This window comes from Culex pipiens, chromosome 1 (genome assembly GCF_016801865.2).
Source record: "Culex pipiens pallens isolate TS chromosome 1, TS_CPP_V2, whole genome shotgun sequence".
NCBI classification, from domain to species: Eukaryota; Metazoa; Arthropoda; class Insecta; order Diptera; family Culicidae; genus Culex; species Culex pipiens.
This window is the reverse complement of record NC_068937.1, coordinates 72,187,410-72,203,907: the sequence shown is the minus strand read 5'-3', so window position 1 is coordinate 72,203,907 and position 16,498 is coordinate 72,187,410. Positions and strand designations below refer to the sequence as shown.

Below are 16,498 nucleotides of genomic sequence, written 5' to 3'. Positions count from 1 at the left end.
GATATGGTAAAAGTGTGACTTTCGGTCGATGACATCGTGACCAACGATCTGTTGTATGGTAAAGAGACTTGGAGGAGGAGACAAAGACACGACACTGGAGTTCAAGCCAGTCCAGAGTAGATTAACTGAACATTTTGAAAACAGGATATGTAAAAGAATAAATCAGTTTAACACAATTTAATTGATGGACTTCCACTCCCCTTCACCTCTAGCAGCTGCATTGGTTTTTTCGTCCGACCGACATCAGTTAAACATGCTCATAATTTGGTGAAATCCGCCAGTATAAATGCTATTTCCTAGGTTGTTCCCCTTGAAGACCTTGAATCTGAAGCAACCCATTCGCCTTGGCACCGTGGCTATTTTTTTTCACTGTAACATGAACTAATGATATTGCCACTCCGCTAAAACTAAATCGGAACCTCCAACCCTTTTACATGCCCACACCCGGCACAGCCAGTTGGATTAGCTTGGAAGATAACAATCACGCAACCTGCGATCAGTTTTATTCAATCTTACGCGACTTGCCCATCACACCGGTTCTCATCTTATTTCCTAAACAAAACTGCAGGTCACGGGACAGAACATGCTGCGGAATACAAGGTGGAATGTTATTATGATGGGAGTTTAGCAGGATTATTCAACTTTCCAGCCCATCTTTTGCGAATTTTCTGGGCATAGAATGAGAAAACAAAATCGACAGCAAACATAAACAAACACCTGTCAGTTTTCATTCGTACACGCTTAGAGGGAAAAATGGGTACACGCTTAATTTGGTTTATCGAAATGATGATGTTTTCGCAACAGGACTGCAGATAGCGCTAGTGTGCAGCCCAATTTCGAACTTTCTTTGGTAAACGATGGATTTTTTGATAAAATCAATGATGATTCACGTCTGTTTGTCTGTGGCTGTATCTCGAAAACTACATCAGCGAATGTTTTTATGTTTTGCCCAGAGGTGCGTTATGGTGTAAGGAATCAATAGACACCAAAATCTCGGATGGCATATTTTCATAATAACGGTATTTTGAGCACCGTGCCGACGCGATGCCCTTCGGCGGGTTGGACGAGGAAGACATAGGAACATGGGATGTCGCTTGGGCTGGCGAATCGACAGCGGCGACTTCCTTGCCTTTAAAGGAGTCATTCCGGCTTGGTCTTCTTCTGCGAAAATTCTCGCAGCCGCCGTCCTTCTCCTTTATGGCGAGCTTTTGGTTGTCCTTCTTCCTGAACGCGAAATTTCGGAAGGACCATTCTTTTGAGACATTGATCGCGCTCGACAGACAGTTAATGCAGAGAACTTGGCCTACACAGCCGGCGGGATTACCTGAGATCCGAAAATTAGTCCTCCAACAGACACTTTTCCCACGTGTTTATTTTGTTTTGTTTTGCTCTTCCACTGCTCGAATCGAATCTCAGCAAGACCTGTCATTTTGTTGCTGTTAAACTCATTTGAGCAGTGTACATCTTACATCGCGCTCACATCGCGATGAAATCGTGCCAGATCGCGCTCATTCTTGGCAATCGTGGCAGATCGCGTTCATCGAAGGACATGGCAGTTGTTCAAAAAGCGGATGTATATCTGCTTCAACTTCAATCTAGTCCACCGGGCCACCACCACCGAATACAACCTGTGCAAATCCACATCCCGACCTCCGATCTTCGGCTACCGCATAAACAGCGTCCTACAAAAACAAACAAAATCAATCACATACGCCACCAAACATCCAAGCTTCCTTCTTACCCATTTCGGTCGCTAAACAACTGCAGCCATTGCCTTATCCTTTGGAAAACAAACTTTCCCCTAATCCCCCAACCTTGTTCCGCGTCCTAACCATAACTCACTAACCACTGAAATCACCGGAACCTAAACGTTTGTTTAGATTTTGGACTTAGGCGTAAACGGTTACACGAGAGGGGGAGCGGCCGTGGCTGACTGGTTACGGTGTTCGCTTTGTAAGCGAATGGTTCTGGGTTCGATTCCCATCTGCTCCCAACGAGAAAGTTAAGAACACATACATTTGAAATGATGAATATGAACGAAAAATCAAAGTCGCTCGAGGCGGGGTTCGGGGTCCTTTGGATTGGTAAGCAAAAATGCTAACCACTAGGCCATGACGACTTGGTGAGCGTGGACTGGAATTAGGAATACTGTTACAGAGAGCGAGTTGTGGCGCTATAACCACGGCAAATAGTGTCCAGGGCATTCGTGGAAATACAATGTCCCATCCCAGAGGGTCCCGGAGTACCAAACCTTCTTAGCATGGTGCTCCCAACGAATACAACCAAATCACGGAGCGTAAGGTGGTGTGTCCCCACGCTTCTTCCTCCCCTGTCGATTCAGAATTGTGTTGTTGTTCGAACACTCAGTGCTCAAACTCAACCCAATTACGAGTCATCTCTGCGATACGGCTTTACGCAGTAGGCCTGGCCGCTTTAACGCTTGTGATGTTTCAATGCATTTTCGATGCAATGGCGCACTACAAATGTTAATAAATGACAAGAAGAATGCTAGGCGTCATCTAACCTAAGGCACTCTCCAGGATCCCTTCGAAAGATTGGCTGCGCTAGGGTCTGATTAGATTAGATTAGATTAGATTAGGCGTAAACGGTTACACGAGAACGACAAAATGAAAGAAATTATACAGTCGAATGTTAAAACTTTCAAATCAGTTAGCAATGAGATTTTCGAAAACTGTAGCAGTAAAGGTTTTCATTTTCAAAACAAGAAGAATACTTTTAATGTAGCAAATTTTGAGCACCTTTTATTTCGAGAGTAAGTTACTTTTGTCATTACAGTAATATTTTTTTGTGTGTCCTGGTGTTATAGTTCCGCTTTAGAGTGTACCTTGCCAAGCTCCCTTTCCCTCTACTTTGGGTAATACCATTTAGTTGTGTAAGAACCTCGCTAGAATAAACACGCGTCGCATCGCGCTCTCTCCAACAACGTGCTTTCTTTATTGGCCACAACCTCGCGGCTACAACAGTTTTGGCGACGATGGCGGACGAAAACCCACCTCCGGGTAACGATCAAGGTGATGGCCAGGCCGGGGCCAAGCTCCGGTGCCAATTGCGATGCATTCGGCGTTCACAGTCGAGCCTTTCGACCGTCACAAAATGAAATGGTCTCGCTGGGTGGAACGCTTGGAGGGAGTATTTCTTTTGTTCGGCATCCAAGATGGCGCGAAGCGGCCGATGCTGCTGCACTACATGGGTGCGGAAACGTACGACGCCATTTCGGATAAACTTGCGCCGGTGAAGCCGCAGACGAAGACCTACCAGGAGATCGTGGAACTGCTGGAGGAACACTTCAACCCGGAGCCCCTTGAAATCCTCGAGAATTTTCGCTTCAAGTCTCGGAAGCAGTGCGACGAACGTGCGGAGGAATCAGTTTCTGATTACCTCACGGCGTTGAGGAAGTTGGCCATAACCTGCAATTTTGGCAACTACCTGGACACAGCGCTACGGAACCAGTTCGTCTTTGGGATCAAGGACCGGGGAATCCAGTCGCGGCTGCTGGAAGTGCGCGGCCTGACTCTGGCCCGAGCTCGTGATATTGCCGTGTCAATGGAGGCGTCGGCAAAGGGTGGACAGGAGATCCACGCGCGTCAGAGTCGGCCGGAGATGAATCTGGTGGAGCATCCACCGACAAAACCGGCGAAGGGAAAGGCGTACAAAAAGAGTGCGGGCAAGAAGAGCGAGGAGAAGAAAACCTGCTACCGCTGCGGAAGTGCGGAGCATTTCGCAAACGAGTGCAAGCACGCCCACACCGTCTGCAACTTCTGCAAGGTCAAGGGTCACCTGCAGAGTGTGTGCCAGAAGAAAAGTGCTGGCCAGAAGGGCCGAAGAAGTGATGCTCACCAGGTGGAGGAAAGTGCGGGCGCAGATAGAAAGTGCAGAGAAAAAGTACTAGTGGAGGAGATCTGTGGAGTTTCCGACGCTGCCGATTTCAACAACAAAGTGGACAAATTCTGGCTGGAACTGTCCGTGAACAGTGCGAAAGTGAAGTTTGAAATCGACAGCGGCTCTCCGGTTACGGTTATGAGTGTGTGGGACCAAGAAAAGTACTTTCCCACGGTGGAATTGAGTTCCCCGGACACGGGCTTCGTGAGCTACAGTGGAAACGCAATCGAATTGTGCGGGATGTGTGCCGTCCGGGTGGACTACGGTGGTGAAAGCCACGAACTGCTGCTGTATGTTGGGTCGAAGTTGGATGAAAGTGCTAAAAATCGACGTGGTCGAGTTCTACGAGAACGTCCACACAGTGGTTGAAAACAGCGCCGCCGCGGTGCAGACGCTCATTGAGCGCTACGGAAGTGTCTGTGAGAAGTCGATGGGGAAGATCGAAGGCCTCACAGCGAAGTTGCAGCTGAAACCGGATGCGCGTCCGGTGTACCTGCGTGCGCGGCCGGTCCCTTTCTCGATCAAGGAGGCGGTCGAAAAGGAGATCAAGGGCCTGGTGGAAAGCGGTGTGCTGGTGAAGGTGAACCACAGTGCGTGGGCCACGCCGGTTTTCCCAGTGCTGAAGTTGAACAACCGAGTGCGACTTTGCGGGGACTACAAGATCACTGTCAACCCGAACGTGGTGGTCGATGACCATCCCCTGCCAACAGTGGAAGAGCTGTTCGCAAACGTGGCCGGCGGGGACATGTTCACGAAAATTGATCTCTCGCAAGCCTACCTGCAGCTGGAGGTCGACCCGGAGGATCAGGAGATTCTCACGCTGAGCACGCATCTGGGGCTGTTTAGGCCGACAAGGCTGATGTACGGCGTCAGCCCGGCGCCGGCGATCTGGCAACGCTTGATGGAGGAGGTGGTGAACGGGATTCCAGGTGTGACCGTTTTCCTAGACGACATCCGCATTACGGGACCGAACGATCGGGTCCACCTTGAGCGCCTCGAAGAGGTGCTGAAACGACTGAGCCAGTACAACATGCGGATCAACCTGGAGAAGTGCCAGTTCTTCGCCGACCGAATCGAGTACTGTGGCTACTTGATTGACCGCGACGGAATCCACAAGGTGCGGAAGAAGATCGATGCAGTGCAAGACATGCCCGTGCCGGAGAACAAGGATCAAGTCCGTTCGTTCGTTGGATTGGTCAATTATTACGGTCGGTTTTTCCCACACCTGAGCACGACCATCTACCCGTTGAACTGTCTGCTGCGGAACGACGTGCCGTTCCGCTGGACGAAGGAGTGCGACGAAGCGTTCAAGAAAGTGAAGGACGAGATGCAGTCAGACCGCTTCTTGGTGCACTACAATACGGAGTTGCCACTGGTCCTGGCAACAGACGCTTCGCCGTACGGGGTCGGTGCAGTACTAAGCCACATCATGCCAGACGGTACAGAACGCCCAATCATGTACGCGTCGAAGACGCTGAACGAGACGCAGCGCAGGTACAAGCAGATCGATCGTGAGGCGTACGCGATCATCTTCGGAACACAAAAGTTCTACCAGTACCTGTACGGACGAAAGTTCTGGCTTGTCACGGACAACGAGCCAGTGAAGCAGATTTTCTCGGAGACCAAGGGTCTGCCGGCGATGTCAGCGTTACGGATGCAGCACTACGCTGCGTACCTTGCTTCGTTCCGGTACGAGATCAAGTTTCGTCCGACGAGGGAGCACTACAACGCTGACGCCTTTTCTCGATTGCCGATCAGCGCACAAACACCCGAGTACGTCGTCGAGGAAGTTGACTTGCTGGAGGTCAACATGATCGAGACGCTGCCGCTGACGGTCGGAGATTTGGCGAAGTCGACTGCTGCAGATCCGACAGTGAAGGTGCTGCTGCAAGGTCTCAAGAACGGGAAAACAGTCGAAGCACGTGATCGTTTTGGTATCGACCAGAACGAGTTTGCGCTACAACAAGGGTGCATCATGCGCGGAATCCGGGTGTACGTCCCACCAGAGCTGCGGCAGAACGTGCTCGCGGAGCTGCACTCTACACACTTTGGGAGCACACGCTTGAAGTCGCTCGCCAGAGGATACGTGTGGTGGGAGCGGATCGACAAGGACATCGAGGAGCTGATCCGGAACTGCGCGGCCTGTCAGGTGACACGGGCCGATCCTGCGAAAGTGCCTCTACACTGCTGGGAAACGCCGAAGGGACCATTCGACAGAGTGCACGTGGATTTCGCTGGACCATTTATGGGTACGTACTTCATCGTATTTGTTGACGCGTACTCCAAGTGGCCAGAAGTGAAGATCTTGCGAGACATCTCTACGAGTACGACCATCCACGCCTGTCGTGAATTCTTTGCTGCCTACGGGATACCTGCCGTGCTCGTGAGCGACCATGGAGTGCAATTCACGTCGGCCGAGTTTCAGCACTTCCTGAAACAAAATGGAATCTTCCACAAGATGGGCGCACCGTACCATCCGGCAACCAACGGTGAGGCAGAGAGATTCATCCAAACGTTCAAGGGCAAGATGAAGGCTCTCAACTGCGACAAGTCGAGAATGCACGCGGAACTGTGCAACATCCTACTCAGTTACCGCAAGACCATACATCCTGCCACCGGAAAATCGCCTTCGATGATGCTGTTCAACAGGCAGATCCGGTCTCGACTGGACCTGATGGTCCCGAACGCTGCAGTGGTGGAAGAAAAGCCCGAAGTAGCCGTTCGATCGCTTCCCGAGGGGGCGAGAGTTGCTGCTCGTGACTTCCTGAGCAAGGACAAGTGGAAGTACGGTCACGTTGCTGAAAAGCTGGGCAAACTTCACTACAACATCAAGCTGGACGACGGTCGACTCTGGAAGCGCCACATCGACCAGCTACGAGAAGTCGGAGCGAACCTGCCGTCTGGACGTCCTGAGATACCAGCTGAGTGTTTCGAGCCAGACATCGTGCCAGTTGCTCCACGAACCAATCCAGTACAACACACGCCACAAGCTGCTGCCGCTGTACCTACACCGATTGCTGAACCGCAATCATCGCGGAGTGCTGCGGCTACTCCCAAACCGCCGGAACCACCTGCGGTACCGAAGCCGAAATCGCAAGGACCACTTGCGGTGCCGAAGCTGAAACCGACGAACGCTGCTGGTAGATCCGAGGCAAACAACCAGCAATCACCGCGACGATCGACATGAGTCATCAAGCCGCCTCGGAGACTGGACCTGTAGAGAGAAGTACAAACCCAAGGGGGGAAGAGTTGTTATAGTTCCGCTTTAGAGTGTACCTTGCCAAGCTCCCTTTCCCTCTACTTTGGGTAATACCATTTAGTTGTGTAAGAACCTCGCTAGAATAAACACGCGTCGCATCGCGCTCTCTCCAACAACGTGCTTTCTTTATTGGCCACAACCTCGCGGCTACAACACCTGGCCAATTACTTTTGGAAAACTTTCTTTCCGAAAAACTGAATGTTGAAAAACAACAACAGCAAATATGCAAACTCTTCCAGAGATACATCTCTTCATTGAATCATTTAGCTACGTAGCATTTTGACTGGATCTTACCTGTACCACTGTAACATAGCACCAGTTATTGCCATACCTCCGGGCATTTGAAAACTCATACGTCCAAAAATATTTTGCAGGTCACCGGTATCGGGGTGAAATGCACTTTCGTAAAGTTTTCTGGCGAAATTTATTTCATTTTCTGATAGTGATGATTTTTTTCCGTTTCTAAAATCAGAGAACAGTTAGTAAGAATATCCAAGCCAACTCAATCGGAATTCTGAAACGGAATTCAATTCGAATCGTTTACGTATGCGTTTCAAATGCAACAACTGGAATACGTAAACGATTCAAATGGATTCCGTTTCAGAATTTCGATTGAGTTGAATGGAATTTAACGGAATGTTTTGCTGAGATGCAACCACCAGTTTTTGCTCGAGCCAGATCGACACAAGGCTCGAGCCAAAGGGTTTTAATGTAAACTTATTTTCTAACCGAGGGGAGCGTCACCCCGCGATAACACACTAAAACGCACAATAAGGGGTCGAAAATCATCCACGCTACTAATCGTGCAGAATTTTCACTTAAAGCCACAAGAAAATTAGGGACCATTAATAACCCACGTAGACACTTACCCTCTCCTCTCGTGGACAATTTCCATACAAAACAAATCTAGACCCTCTACTGCCCCATTTTTTTTCGACAATTTTTATTTTTCCCGTGTTTAGGAGGTCATTTTGAGCAACTTTTGTTCTATGAAAAACATTACTTCTCTTGTTTTATGTTTTTCTTGATTCATTTTTAGTATTTTAATTTGCATTTATCTTGTTTACCCAAGTAACCATCCAGCATTAAAATAAATCATATATTGGCTGGTAATCAGCATTCAACAGCACATCAGTCATAAAATAGCTATACTCAGAGCAAATCAGCTCTAAAAGAACTGCTCTAAAAGCAGCTGAGATAGTGCTAATTTATTGCTGCTACTAGCAACACTGCTAGAATTTTATATCTACAAACTGGCAACACGGGATTGAGTTGCCCAAGAGTGAATGAGAGAGCACTATAAAACAGAAACAAAAGTAATTCTTACTCTTTCATCCATTCAACAAAAACAAACCAGTGGTGAAGAAGAATAGCAAAAATCTGAGGATTTATTTTGTGCTTGGAAAACTATAAGAACTGGTTTTGTACCTGTTCTTTTACCAAATAGGTAAGTTTAATTAATGAAGTAATAAAATAAATGTACAAAATAGCTAGGATGAACAAAAAATCCTCCTTTCCAGACCGTTCCGAAGGCAAACAGATCCGCGGACAAATCCGGTGCAAAAATATGTGGAATGAAGTTTCCTTGCTCATCCTGGAGCATCCGCCTTGGTGTAACTGGTCCTCGGAGGATATGCAGACGAGCAGTGGCGAGGTTTTGGTCATGTTTTGACTAAAAAATCGAAAAGGTCGAACCGAGACTTTGTCGGAGACGATGCCGGATACCTTCAGCGTTGGACATTGCGGAAGGATTTAAAGTCTGGAATGTCCAGTTCTGTGCTTCAAGACCAGCAGTAATGGAGTGTTCGCTAGGTTGTAGGTCCAGGAGAAGTATTGGCCGTAAAAAGTTAGTGTTGGATGATTCTAAATAGGGCATTAATTATCGAATAATAAATTGATTTGAGTTGTACAAAGTCTATTTTTCTTCAACGGTGGAAGATTTTTTTCAGGAACATGAAAGAAAAATGGATTTAGACCATGTTCGTGATCGGGTGAAACATTATCTCGTGTTGTGCAATCACGTATGTGAAGCACTTCCCAAACAGGCGAGACGGAACGGGCTCAGGAACCAGCGAAATCTACTGAAAACAACATGATCAATATCCCAAACAATGTACCTCAGAACAAAAAATCACAGTCAGTCAGCTGTGTCGGCAACGTAGCATGTAAACAATCCGAAAATAGAAATGGTTACAGGGGTGCTCAAAGTTTTTGAAGAGCGGGCCAGATTTAAAGCTCAAATGAGCTTGCGGGCCAAATTTACAAAATAGGTTATTTGAAAAACTAAATATCGTTATTTTAACTTAAAAGACTACAAAAAAATCTATAAGTTGTAATTTTTTTAATTTCTGTTTTTTTTAAATATTTTCTTTAGATAAAAATAATAGAAAACACAAAACGGCAGTTTTCTATAGCAATTGGGTACTAAAGCCCTATGTCAATTTTTTGTACAACGGTAAAAAACACGATTAAAAACCATTTCTGATCACTTTTTATCATTTTAATGCAAACATTTTTTTTTTGACAAGACAACATTTTTTCGATGGATCAACTATGGTCCCATTGGAACGAGCTGTCAAGTAGGAGCTTTTCTGTCAAAAAGGACCGTGAGGTTAATTTTTCAAAATTGATTTAAAAATCCATTTTAAACTCTTTGTGGTCGTACAAAGGGTCATTGTACCCAGAAAAATAAGCTTTATCGCTGTAAACAATAATATCAGCAATCTAAGCTTCATTTTAGAACCCAATTGTAGATTTTATTGAAAATCTTTTAGAGCCAAATTTCAATACTTCAATGAAAAAAAAGTTACAAAATGAACCCGTAAAGTTGAACTGCAATCATTATTTTCAAAAAAATTAAGATTCGACAAAAAAAAACCATTTCAGAGAAAAAACATTTATTCATCGAAAATTCACTAAAAACCAAATCAATTTCAATAAACTTGTAATTGATATCGGCTGTGTGCACTTAAATTTCCATTTATTTTTTTAAGTTTTTAGAAAAATATTTGTGCTCCTGATTTTTCGATCCAATTTTCAATAATGGGGGAGGGGAGGGTTGGTCGACAAAAGCTATAAATATTTCTAAAAATATTGACGATGTTGAATAGTTTCACTCACATCACATTGGAACGTGTGAAATTGTGTGATTTTTGAACAAAATATTTGTGTCCTATAATGGGGATCAAAATATTGATAAATCACTAGTTTTTTATTAACAAAAAATTAAAATAAAAAAGATGAGCATAAAAAAGTTATAAATAAACCTTAGTTTTGAAAAAGTATAAAATCACATAACAAGTGATCAACGGGTCTTTTTACATTATCATTCAAAATGGGTCCGCGGGCCACAAAAAATCACCTCGCGGGCCACGTTTGGCCCGCGGGCCTTACTTTGGTCACCCCTAGGCAGATACGCATCGAGCTCTACAGGCTCAATAAAAACTCCTTACCTGCTCTGTATGGTAGAACAGAGCTAAGCTCTGTATGCAGCGAACAGAGCCAGCTCTGTATGGGGAAAAATAATATTGATTTGAATATATCTCAAAAACGATAAGTTTTACAAAATTGACATGTTCTAGAAAGTTGCTGGTACCAAACGGTTCTATATTATTGTCTCAGACGTCATTACAATTTGATTGATTTTAGTTGTGCAAAACAAGAGAAAACTATTTATTTTCTAAGATACAAGGTATAGAATATTTTTGTTTTCGACAAAGTTGCTCAACTACCAAAAATGAACAACTCTCTCGAAGACACCAAAGCTCTATCTTCAATAGATACCGAAATAAAAAATAAAAACTATTTTTATAATAAATACTGTTTGCGACAAACACAAAGCGACCGCGTCGTAGGCACAGGTAATATGAGGCATGTTTGGTAGAGATCGTCTGAAGTGAAAACTAGTATAGCAGAGTGTTCATAGAGAGTTTTTATGTTAAATGCTCTCGTCTGGATGGTTGAAAGAAATTTCAGATAAAATTATACAAATTTATAAAATTATATTCTTTTTATTGTACTGGTAAGTAATTAAGATTAGAAACAACAAAATTATTGCACAGCTATTTTTATGTTTGTCTTGACAAAACAAATGTTTAACAAAATTACAAGTTTTGTACAACAAATTAAGATAAAAAACAATTTCAAATACGCAAGTAACCACAAACATTAAATCAAAACCCTAAATTCACTCTAACTAAGCATTTCCGATGCTACGTCACTTTATATAAGCTTTGTAGATGCTTCAAAACATTTATAGCTTGAAACATTATTGCTTACTGTATTTAATCATATAGAATAGTCAATTAGAGCTTTGAAGCATTAATTATAAAATGTTTCAAAGCTTTATAGGAAAGCTTTTTATCTCGCTATAGAGTAATTCTTTAATGTGCCACGACTCTAAATCAACATCTAGAAATGCTTCGAAACTTTGACATTTCTTTAAATGTTTCAAACCATTAAATCAACATTAGTAAAAGCAATTAAAGTTTTGCGGATGCATTGCAAAACGTAAATAACTTCAAACGAAAAGTTTATTCTGCAGCAAATACTAGTGCAAATAATCGGTGGTATGTAAATCCTTATTAATTAGCCTGCTTCCACAAGTATTGATTGGATTTCATGTTTTTACAAGGAAGAAAAACTCCGGCATCTTTGTACGAACATCTTCAGCAACAGACAAGGATTGTTGCTACCGTGGCTTGTCAATCGAGAATTATCCCGTAACCAGGTTTGTTTCAAATGTTTCAAACCATTAAATCAACATTAGTAAAAGCAATTAAAGTTTTGCGGATGCATTGCAAAACGTAAATAACTTCAAACGAAAAGTTTATTCTGCAGCAAATACTAGTGCAAATAATCGGTGGTATGTAAATCCTTATTAATTAGCCTGCTTCCACAAGTATTGATTGGATTTCATGTTTTTACAGTGAAGAAAAACTCCGGCATCTTTGTACGAACATCTTCAGCAACAGACAAGGATTGTTGCTGCCGTGGCTTGTCAATCGAGAATTATCCCGTAACCAGGTTTTCTCCCCCAGCTGAGGCATGCAGAAGTGATATTTCAGTATTTAGTCGGTGTAAGTGTTCGTTCCAGTCTTGATATTTCAATTAAAGTGATTACAGAAAAATGTTGGCAAATCATTGCACCCGTTTTTTACTTCATGTACTTGAATGACACAAGAAAGACTCCTTCGACAATTATCTTCTCTAGAAAGCATATTTTCAGACAGAGGAAATGGATGGCGCGCATGATTTCAGCTGGGACTATCAATTAAATGGCACTTGGATTCTCCAAACTGATGTAATGTATCAAAAAAGATGGAAGGGAAAAGCTTTCCAAAGAAAAACGTGAAAGAGGGAGAGAGAGAGAGGGCTTGGTACTGGGGAAAGCTTTTTGCTGTCAGTGCCGAAGTGTCGGTAAAGTAGTTTTGTTTTTGTTTTTCTGGAGCAAAACTCTATATCAACATTTTCAAAGTTACTGTATATCAACTGTTAACGTCGCCACTTTTAGCTTTAATCTCACTCTACAAGAGAATATAGAGTTGTGTGACATTAAAAAGCTTACTTTATATTTTGATATAGAGTTGAATTACAGTTATTTTTTAGTGTCCCGTGGTTACTTGGGATAACTAAAATGATAACGTTTTTCAACATTGGTAAAATTGACCATCAAATTATCAACTATTACGGGAACAACATCTAATTCCTCTAATGTTGCCATTTCCAGTGGCGTACTAAGGGGGGGGGGGGGAAGCGGTGTTGGCCCGCCCCGGGTGTCACCCATCTTGGGGTGACACCCGAGCTGATGACACCCGAGCTGATGGGGTGACACCTGACTCGGACGGAGAAAAAAATATAATTGACCTAAACTATGTTGATAAAAAAAATCATCAAGTATCTAACTAATATAAACAAAACATACAAGTTAAATTTTCTGAAACATTCATTTTAGATGGGGGTGACACCCAAAAGTAACACTCATGTTTTAGAATATGTTTACATAGTATACTTATAATGATGAAGTTAAGTATTCACAGTTAGTAAAAGTGCATGTGTACATGAAGACTGAATACTTCAAAAATTTAATTTTCAGGGGTGACACCCGATCATCAAATAAAGAAATTTTGATAAAGATACTAATATGTAAGGGGTGTCACCCCTATATTATTAATGTACAAGCTTATAAAAAGAGTTAAATGGAAAATGTTTTCTCATAAAAATGTTCTTGTGACAAACCACTCTTGAGTTTGATTTTTTAAAATTTTCTCGGAGTGTGGGTTTATTTTTGTTTTCTTCGCAATGTATCAATTGAAAGCAAAAATAATAAAAAAAAAACGCTTAGAATTGAAAAATTAATAAAACAGCTGTTTGCTTTCAAAACTGGAAGCTCAATTAAGTTTAAGGTTTGTTTCACCGAATTTAAGATTTTCGGAAAGTAATCTATTTTTCAGTTTTACAAATATGTATGTACAGAAATCCCTTTTGTAAAGAAACATTTTATTTACTACTCTTTTCAATTTGAATGAATATTGAAAAATACATTTAATCAACAAAATCTAAAAAATAAAAAACATCAGAGAAATTTATGTTTTGCAAAACAATGCATATTATGATGTTTTTCGAAATTCAGTGTCAAAATGTAGAAAAAAAAATCCAAATATTTTTTTCTAAATCTAAACGATCTGACTGGAAGAAACACGCTTTTTCAATAAATAAATACTCCAGCTAAATCTATACTAGGCAATAATGAGAGATACAAAACAATCTTAACGTTACCATTGTTTTGTATTTTTGTGTTTAAATATAGTCTGAAGATGACCGAAACGTAACGAAGAGTAATTTTGTTTCATTTCTCACCGAAAAACAACAACTAATGCCAAAAAACAAAAAAAAACATTGTTTTCTTTTTCATTATTGAAAATTCTTAAAAAATGTATTTAATTAGATTCTTGTACCAAATTTTATCATTTCATAATTATTAATAAAAGATAAAAAGATAAGGAATAAAAATTCAAATTATATGAAATCTAGATTAAATTTTCAAAACAACCTATCCCTCATGGGTTTCCTATGCAGATAGGGCCTTTTGAAAATTTAATCGAGAAATATAATTGTATCACTAGTTGTATCATCTTTTTTTTTGTTATTCGGGTCGTAGAATTTAACATGAAAATAATAATTTTGATGGGAAATTTAACGACAATTTCAAATAGGTACGAAAAATCCGAATTCGTTTCCTAAATAACAGTAGTAGGATTAAGTTTTTTGCCTTCCTCACCTTACTGAGGAAAGGCTATAAAATCACTCGAAAAATTAACTTTTTAATTAGACCTCCTAGACCTACCTTCATTTGTACATATCGGCTCAGAATCACGAGCTGAGCAAATGTCTGTGTGTTTGGCTGTATGTAGACATGTGTACCAAATCAATGTCACTGGAATATCTTGTCACAGGCTCAACCGATTTTGGCCGGAATGATTTTAATCGATCCGTCTTTACGTCGCATACGTTGCTATTGAAAACTATACAAATTAGATAAGTACTTCAAAAGTTATACTCAAAAAACGGTTTCATACAAATTTCAAATCGTTCAAAAAAGGGTGGTTTTCGAAAGAAAATCTGTGATGTTATATATCAAAAGAAAGCGTTTCAAAATTCCTTTCGAATGGCACAAGAATTTTGATGATCCGGCAATCCTAACTAAAGTTATTATCGTTTAAAAAATAATTACATAACCTTTTAGTTCTATGTCGCTTTTCGTGAATGGTCACCGTGCAAGAAAAGCGTTGCCTCTTTTGCTTCATAAGAACTCTGTATTTACCTTGTGGGAAAGTCTGCAGTTAGTCTGTATCTTTCAGTTTTGGCATCCAAATACATTTTTGTAATCGTTCAAATCCAGAGTTTTTTTTTTGAAAAGGTCCTATAACCTATTGTCTTTTATATGTTTATAGGACCTAATCAAAAAAATGTCGAGAAATGCAAAGTCGGCCATTAAAAAAAATAATTTCATCTAAAATATTTGCCTGCATTGATAAATGATTAAAATTAGCCATATTAAATCTGTGTTGCAGTTCTTTATATTTACATTTGTCCTATAAGAAATGTCTGTATTTATCTTTTTCCTCTAGAACTGGCATTACTGTTCGAGAGCTTATCGAATGTCAAACGTACTGCTCTTCGCATCAATGTTGTTGTTTACGTTTTTACTGTACCGTTTATTTAATTTTGTGAAAAGTTCGTGTACGGCGGGTCTGCTTTTGGTCACTGGTGAACCGACCAGAAAGTTAGAAGAGCATTTATATTGTCAACGACGTAACAGCGGGAACCAGTGACTTATAAGGTAAGGTTTTGGCGATGATTTTGATACAGGAAACGAGAGCTTCAACCCTATTCTGATTTACTTTACAGATGCAGAATGAGGCCCTCAAGCTGGTGTCCGTGAAGGGCACTTTGCCGTGTCAATACTTAGCTTGGGAAGGCTCCCATTCCGAAAACGGTTCATGTCGAGCACTTCGAACCACTTCTCAACGGATCGTTTTGATCGGTAGTGCCGAGAACCCTCTGGACAACCGCGAAGTATTTTCAACTCTATTACCAATTTCTACGGTTAGCAAACCCTGCTAAATTGACCGTACTCTACATTGCGTAAGTTTAAAAATAGCTTTGTGGAAGAAATTTTGGAATCAATTTAATATTTTCCAGATCTACCACTTCGAGCAGTCATAATTGGTTCACGCTGGGTGATGCTGAAACTCGAGTCTGTCTTGCGGGCTGTAACGCTAGTGCACTTCCAGCGTTCCATTAACCAGAAGTTGGGGAGACGACGTTTCATTTCAATGAGCAGATGCAATCGATGCTGAACGTTTGGTGGCACTTTAGCATGGCGACTCAAAAGTTTCTTGAACCTAGAGAAGTGATTGTGTGGTATAACACTTTTGAAAGTTAAAGAATTGCATATAATTCAAGTTCTTTCTGATGAAAAAATATATTTAAAAAAAAACTGAAAACAGATTTTTACTTTTAAAACATCTTTTTTTTGTAAAACTGTTGAAGTTGCCACAAACATTGGAATGTTGTTAAAAAATGAATTAAAAATTGCTGTTCAGGTAAAAAAAAAAATTTGGTAAAAACAACCTAATATACTATTTGTCAGTGAGGAAGGCACCAACCACCTGAAGGTGGATTAAGTAAGGTTTTTGCCTTCCTCACCTTACTGAGGAAAGGCTATAAAATCACTCGAAAAAATTAACTTTTTAATTAGACCTCCTAGACCTACCTTCATTTGTACATATCGGCTCAGAATCACGAGCTGAGCAAATGTCTGTGTGTTTGGCTGTA

At 41.6% G+C, this 16,498-nt stretch overlaps 1 protein-coding gene and 1 long non-coding RNA gene across 11 annotated transcripts in view; one reads left to right on the top strand and one right to left on the bottom strand.

Annotated features, from left to right (window-relative positions):
• LOC128092492 (sideroflexin-2) overlaps nucleotides 1–16,498 on the bottom strand; it is a 154,370-nt gene that overhangs the window by 76,781 nt on the left and 61,091 nt on the right. For 4 of the 6 annotated variants that reach the window (XM_052706389.1, XM_052706390.1, XM_052706392.1 and 1 more), the window contains exon 3: nucleotides 7,454–7,621. The exons of the other annotated variants lie outside the window; for them this stretch is intronic. In XM_052706389.1, the coding sequence (XP_052562349.1) occupies nucleotides 7,454–7,621 (168 nt within the window). The remainder of the gene's footprint in view (nucleotides 1–7,453; nucleotides 7,622–16,498) is intronic. 6 annotated transcript variants of the gene reach the window in all.
• LOC120430607 (uncharacterized) lies at nucleotides 7,633–16,294 on the top strand. Of its 5 annotated transcripts, XR_008211818.1 has the most exons (7): nucleotides 7,633–8,606; nucleotides 8,680–11,727; nucleotides 11,793–11,888; nucleotides 11,999–12,023; nucleotides 12,088–15,500; nucleotides 15,569–15,805; nucleotides 15,863–16,294. It is a non-coding gene; the product is annotated as an uncharacterized LOC120430607 (long non-coding RNA). The 5 variants fall into 5 exon arrangements; XR_008211816.1 differs by having other exon boundaries at nucleotides 11,797–12,023; XR_008211817.1 differs by having other exon boundaries at nucleotides 11,999–15,500.